Source organism: Acanthisitta chloris, unplaced genomic scaffold (genome assembly GCF_000695815.1).
Source record: "Acanthisitta chloris isolate BGI_N310 unplaced genomic scaffold, ASM69581v1 scaffold37393, whole genome shotgun sequence".
Lineage (NCBI taxonomy): Eukaryota > Metazoa > Chordata > Aves > Passeriformes > Acanthisittidae > Acanthisitta > Acanthisitta chloris.
The window spans coordinates 7,017-14,191 of NW_008664897.1; the positions used below are offsets into that span (position 1 = coordinate 7,017).

Here is a 7,175-nt window from a genome sequence, read left to right on the forward strand (position 1 = left end):
GAGGAGGGAAAGGAGCAGCTTAAGCTGCAGGACTGGGTGCTGCCTTGGTGCAATGTTTTGCCTTGATGGTGAGGCTACAAAGCAGAAATGATACAGAATAGTGTCCTGGCTCAGCAACCACTTCTAGAGGAAGGGGTAATCCAGGATATAGCCTTTGATGAGGAAGTCTTTGCCTGCCTTCAGGTCCCCTGCCAGGGGGGATTTCAGCCTTGGCTCTCAGAGCCTTGGACAGGGTCTGCACCCTCAGCTCAGCCTGGCTTCTGCCAAGAACCATGGTGAGGCCTTCCCGGGGATGACTGAGCCTGGTACCTAGAAGGCAGAAGGGATATTTCCAGTCAGGTCTGAGGATACCCAGGCTGGGTCAGCCCAGGTGGGAATGGGAAGAGTTCACCGGTGGGGAAGAGGATGGTGGGATGAATTCACCTGAGTGGACGTTGTGCCTCTTCTCTTGCTGGACTAGAAGTGGGATGCTGCTTCAGCATGCAGTTCCTGTGCCCCTGAATGGTGGCACGGGGAGGGGGATGCCTGTGTTTGTCACGCCAGAGCATGTGTGGTGGGACTGTGCAATTGGGTGGTGCTGTCTGCCTGCCCAGCCCTGGCGGGCCTGCAGCCCTGTCCTGTATGTCAAGGAAATTGTGAGCTTCCCCCCCTCCTCTTGCTTCCTTCCTGATGGGAATTCACTTCCAAATTTCTTGCTGCTTCTCCCTGCCTTGCTGCACAAACAGCACAAACACGTGTCCCTATGGAGGTTGCCAAAGGTGCCAGACAAGGCAGGTTAGACCATGGGGGCTGCATTGGTGAAGACTCTTGGCTCCTGCAGCATGTGGTGAGGGGTGTCAGGGAGCTCAGGACTCCATCAACTATTCCTGCCTCTTGTACTCAGGAAGGGTTTTACTTTCTGAGCATATATATGGTAATTTCAGCTGTTCTGTCTGCTAACAGTCTTCCCATTGTCTCAGCCTTAGGCACTGATCTGCCTTCAGACCCTGCGCAATGGAGGCCGGCTCTGTGGTACGAGCAGTCTTTGATTTCTGTCCCAGCGTCTCTGAAGAGCTGCCCCTCTTTGTGGGAGATGTCATCGAGGTGTTGGCTGTGGTGGATGAGTTCTGGCTTCTTGGCAAGAAGGAAGGTGTCACAGGTAAAAGCTGGAAATGCCTGTGCCTGGATCCATAGATGTGTCACCTAAACATTCACTCCATGAACACACCTTCCCTTGGCCAGTGCTGTGCAGGACCTGATTTGAATTACTAAATCATTCATGGGACTTTGATTGGGACTGAGGGTGCAGGTTGCCTGCCAGCTTTGCCGTCAGCTATTCATACAGCTTGTTTGTTGTCCTTTGAGAGACATTAGTGGGGTCAGTTCTTGAGATGAGAGCTTCACAACACTGGTTGTTCCATTCTCTGTGGTGAGACAGCCCATTTCCTGGCTAGTTTGTGCACTGACCCACTGTGGCAGTGGAAGGGGAGAAAGGAAACAGATGCACTGAGAGTGGAAACACATCCGCATCCAAGTGACCCTTTCAGGTCAAATCACTTGGAGATGCAGCAACAGAGTTCATGTGTCCCTTTCAGCCCTCTGACTCAGCCCCACTTCCTCTTCAAAGCATTTTCGTGCACAAACTGCCATCAATATCTGGGTGCCTGAAGTAATGTGCGAGTCTCTTAAACATTTGGAGGGATGTGAGAGACTTCTGAAGCAGCAATATGCTCTTAGTGAAACACTTAGAGTCTCAGAGTCTCTGTTTAGGCAGCTTTTTCTCATCTTAATGCTGATGTTAAGAGGATGTGAGAGTTCCCAGGAAGATGAAAACCAGGCCACTTCAAAGCATAAGCCTGCCTCTGTCTTCAACTTGAGGGTAGGACTGGAGTTTCATCCCCAGCTGTGGAAATGGGACAGCAGCAGTCTGGGCTCTCCTAACAGCCACAAGCTGTCTACTGTCTAAAACAAAGATGGACAGGAGCGAAGGTGGAGAGGAGGATTTCTCTCCTATGCTCCATGTACCTGGTAACTGGCATTGAATGAACATGTGCCTGATCCTGCTGTTGCCGCTGCCAAGGTCACTGGGAAAAATTACATCTGCAGTTTTCACCACAGTTTTCTCTTCTAGCATAACTGGTGAGGTTGTTCTCAAGAAGATGAAGCTATTGTGGAATAATAAACAGATGTGTGTCATAGATCAGAGATAAAGAAGCACACTGAAGTCCAACCGAATGGGTGTTAATGACCTTTAACTCAAAATCCACTTGCATTCCTGTTTTCCCTTGGAGCAGCTGTTGTAGTTTTCTGCCCAGCTCTCTGAGATCAAGTTGTAGGGAACTGAACTTTTGAATAGACGCTATGGAGGTGCTAAAGCCTAATACTCATTACTCTGTGTGGGATAATTACTATAACTCCATGACTTCCTTTCTAACAGTTGTTTCCATGTACAAGACAGGAAGCTAAGACATGGAAAAGGAGGTAGAGCTGGTTAAAACAGTGAAAGAAGCAACTGAGGCTAGCAGATGCCAAACTGCCTAAATCCAGTGCAAAGCGCTGAGTGGCTAGGATATGGTGTTTCCAGGTTGTATTAGAAAATACTGGGTCATCTAGAGGAAATGCTGGAAGTGCTACTAGTCCATACTCCATCATATCCCCTTGCCTCAAATTATATAGGAATGACATTTTTAGCAGTGACCTCTGCCACATCCTGTGCTCCCAGAACTGAAATTAGTAGCTGACTGGTATCCTGTGAAGGCCATCAAGTGTGTTCTGCCCCACCTGGCTGGGACCTGTTCAGAACAGCTGGGCATCCAGCAACGGGTGCCACAGTGAAATAGGTGCACAGAGTGACAAAGTGGGGAAGGTCTCTGGAGTCTCAGCAGCACTGAAGCTGTGACAGAGTCGGTGACTCACAGATGTGGCCATCCCCAAGTGTGGTGGCCTGACTTCTGCCCTGAGGCTGTACAGGGTCCAAGTCTTACAGAGGGTGGAGCACCAGGTGGATATAACTAGTCAGAAGCCACTGGTCTTGTGATCCAGCACTACTGGATCTCTTAGTCCTTGTCATGGGTCTGAGTTGGGAAGGAAGCAATAAAAGCAGAGAAAACCTAGTATGCCTGATGGCACAGTCCCAGTAATGAACACAGCCTCTTCATTGCCTGGAGTGAGCTGAGGGCACAAAGCTTTTTGTTCTCTGTTATGTCTTAAGCATTTAAAACCTCAGGAATGACTGATTCACAAACTCATTCCTCTTCCACCATGCTACTGAGGCACCCAGGGTAACTGGGTATTTTCCTTTAGCAAGAGATGAATAGGTCCCAAAATCTGGAAGGAGGGTGGAGGTAGTGGTGGGCCACTGGAAAGACTCATTGCTGACAACTGCTTCTCCTTTTAGGGCAGTTTCCTAGCAGCTTTGTTGAACCTGTGGATATTCCCCCTTTGAAGCAGGGAGAAAAACTGTTTGTTTGTACCAGTGACTTCACATCTCAAGAGCCAGGGAGTTTATCATTGCAGAGAGGTAATCTCCATTCCCTTCCTTTGCTTTGCACCTCATAAACCTCACCTGTCCTTCCAGATGGATGAACCTAGTCACAGCATCCTGCCTAGAGTGACAGAAGAGAGAGGTGAATTTCCTAATACCTCATGACATGGGTCATGTCAAATCCACCATGGACCTCTGGGTTTCTGCTGTTCTGGCACCAGTTTCTCATGATCTGTCATTACTCATGAAACTCCAAAAATTGGAGTCACATGATCACAGTAAATTTACAGCTGCCTTTTAACTGACCTCCAACCCCCAAATCTTAGACTTGCATTTGGGAGAGGAATCAAAGCTTTGATGCACCTTCGTGGCTTTGCAGCCAAAACTGTGTATCTTAGAAATCTGTGTGCAAGATGATGCTGCTACTTCATGCCTTACCCCCATCCCATTCTTGTGAGCTTCCCCAGCATGTGCTGTGCTCTCGCAGAGTGCCAGACCTCACCCAGAGCCAGGAGGGACACGAGGGGCAGGAATAAGTGGTGGAAAACAATAATGAGAGCAGTTTTGAACTGGTGTGTCTCATTCCCCGCAGGAGACCTGGTGATCCTTGGAGGGTGCCTGGCCTCCAGCTGGCTCCAGGGCCGAAGCAGCTGGGGTTCCAAGGGCTTTTTCCCCTCATCATGTGTGCGGGAGCTGTGCCTTTCAGTTCAGAGACGGCAGCTGTCCCAGAGTGCTCTCCTGGAGATGCCTGCCTACTCACTGGGCCAAGCCCGGGCCCTGATGGACCTGTTTGCTCAACTGGAGGAGGAACTTGACTTCAGGGAAGGGGATGTGATCAACATTGTTGGTGTTCCAGAGCCTGGCTGGTTTGAAGGTGAGCTCAGAGGCTGCAGGGGCATCTTCCCAGAGGGTTTTGTGGAACTGCTTACTCCTCTGCAAGCACCAGGAACCTCAGTGGATCCAGAGCGCACAGGGACTTGTGACGCCAATGGGACAGTAGAGATGCCCCCCAAGGAGGACAGGCGGCCTGGGAGCACTTATGGTGTTGCCCTGTATCAGTTCCAAGCCCTGGAGTCCACAGAACTGGATTTTGATGTGGGTGACAGGATTCGGATTGTAGGCATTCTAGAGGATGGCTGGCTGGAGGGGGAGCTGAGAGGAAAACGCGGCATCTTTCCACACAGATTTGTGAGGCTGGAAGCCTCTGATGCTTTCGGGGAAAAGGTGAGTCCTGGGGATCTTCAAGGTGGTGTCAGTTGTGGATTGACCATCCATCAAGACCTGGAAAGCACCTGCTCTGAAGCTCTTCCTTTGCCAGGGAACGATGCCAGGGAAAAGGAGGATGGCTTGGCTGCACACCCTGAGCCTGCCACCATTTTGTCACACAAGGTGGGGAGGTCAGAGGGTCCTCTTGCCACTGACTTGAGACAGCATCAGGCCTTTCCCAGCACAAGACACCAAGGACCACATCCCAAAACCACAGCAGATTCCCTCCCTTCTGACCACACAAAGACAGTCAATGGCCTTCTCCCCTCTGCTCAGCTGCCTCCGCCGCAGGGCAACAGGTCTGGCCAAGCAGGTGAGTTGGAGTCTGAGGGCACCATTTCAGCCTCCCCAGGAAACTCAGAAACTCATGCCTTGCCTGAGCATGATGGAGATGGTCCCTCTGTGTCCTCACAGGTTCCATGCTTTCCCCAAAATCCTTGCAGGAACCAGGTGATTTCATCTCCTAAGAGCTGGGCAGCATCCCAGCTCCAGGAGAGCTGGAGCAGCACCCAGGACCTAGACAATTGGGTGGACAGTCAGCAGGAGAAGTCCAAGCCTTGTTCCTCTAGTTTAGGAGATGCCCAGGTGGGCCTGGACACATGGGCAGGGAGCAGGGGGGAGTGCTGCCCACTTGTAGTGCAGGGGGATGGCTGCACAGACCTTGACTCCAAACTGACAGAGCAGCTGGCACAATTTGAGAAGAGTTTGTCAAGTGCTGGCACTGAGCAGGACAAGGTCTCCCGCCACTTCTCTATCTTGGACTACAGCTCTGAGAAGGACATTGTCCGTGGGTCTCCTGAGTCTGTCCCCCACTCCCAGCAGACAGAGAGGAGGAGGGCCCTGAGGCCGCCCCCTCCTCGGCCCAGCAGCCTTGCGACACCCCCTGCGCACGTGCTGGGTGGCCAAATGCCCAAAGGCAGGTCTCTGTCATTCTCGGTCAAGCCCTCCCGGCCTGCTCCCCGGCCTCCAGCAAGCAACCAGCGGAAAAATGTGGCCCTTGCACAGCTTCAGCCCAGCACCCAGGAGCAGTGGGTGGAAGAGGGATGTGAGGACTTGACACAGGCAGGATCAGCTTCCCCCTGCTCCATTCTGCTGGCTAGGATTGGCGAGGTGGAGCAAGATCTGGAGGCTTATGGCAAAACCCGTGCTGAGCTAAGCCTGATGCTGGAGGAGCAGCAGGATGAGCTGGTGAGAGCAGAGACCATGAAAAACCTTGATTTATGTGACTCCAACATTGAGAGCCTTGGCATGGAGCTGCAAGAGCTTAGAGGTGAGTCTACAGCAGCATGGGATGGTGTGTGCTTCAGGGGGACATCTGCCCCTGCTGTTTGCTGACACTGTTGAGGCCAGTCTTCTATACCTGTCTTTAATTCCTCATTTTGGTAATTTTGTAAGCAGTGTTGCAGTACAGATCATCATGATTTTGCCTTGGAGAAGCACAATGTCTTTCTCTGGACATCTCTTAGCCCTGGTCTTCCCCAGCCACTTTTCCTTCCAACTCTCCCGTCTCCTCTTCCAGCCTCACTGTACATCCAGAGCCTTCATCTTACCTGTTCGCAGTATGCCTTTGCTATCAAGCAAAAGCACAGCAGCTGCAGTTTCAACCTCCCTGCCTCATCCCATTTTAGCTGTAGAGGAGTGAGCAGCAGCTTCCAAGTGGCTTTGCTGGTGGTCCTGTGGTTGAGATTTGAGTTGATGCCTGCGGTGTGACTGCCCTCAGCCTGTCAGGGCACCGGGTTTCCTGTGGTTTCTGCTCTTGTTGGTGATACAGACCTGTGGGAACTTGTCACTCAAATCAGAGGGGAGGCACAGAAGGGGACTGGACCCGGCCTGGGAGTGGAATGGATTAGTAGGCAAAAAGTAAAGCCTGCCCCTGTGCTTCTGTTATCTGTGGTGTCCAGGACAGGAAAATGACACTGGTGTCAGTAACAGCAACAAAGACCTTTAAATTGTGGCATATGTGTAGTCGAAAAGGTAACTTTTTTGTCCATGCGGCCCAGGAAAATAACTCAGGGAAGAGGAATTTGCCATGATTATTTGCACATTTGGTCTCTGAAACCCAAAGATGCCATGTAAAGATCAATGCTATTAATTACATTACACTTAATATTACAGTAGGTAAAGTGAAAAGATGTGACTACATACATCATCTCCCACAGTCCCTTCCCCAGCTTCTCTCAGGAGCTCTGACACCGCAGTTCTGTTACCGAAACCCACGATGTGCAGGAAATGTGGGCACTGCATGCGGGAGTTGGAGTGAAATGCCAGCTTCTGTCTGGGGATTACTCACTCTGATTTCATTGCCTCCATCCTCCCACTGCTCAGTCAGCGCCGGGGAGCCCAGGCACTTTGCTGCACGATCATGTCTGATGCAGAGCACATGGCAATGAAGGCTGATATGGGTGCACCAGGAAAATAGGGTGACAGCCTCCACATCAGTGGTGTG

General features: G+C 51.2%; 1 protein-coding gene across 1 annotated transcript; it reads left to right on the forward strand.

Moving 5' to 3' along the window:
• Positions 1–993: 993 nt before the first annotated feature.
• LOC103799227 (dynamin-binding protein-like) lies at positions 994–5,999 on the forward strand (the record flags this gene model as incomplete). Its single annotated transcript, XM_009071532.1, has 4 exons — positions 994–1,138; positions 3,377–3,499; positions 4,056–4,687; positions 5,144–5,999. Coding segments are annotated over exons 1-4 (1,756 nt in total), but the record flags the coding sequence as incomplete, so codon positions are not given.
• Between the last annotated feature and the right edge of the window lie 1,176 nt (positions 6,000–7,175).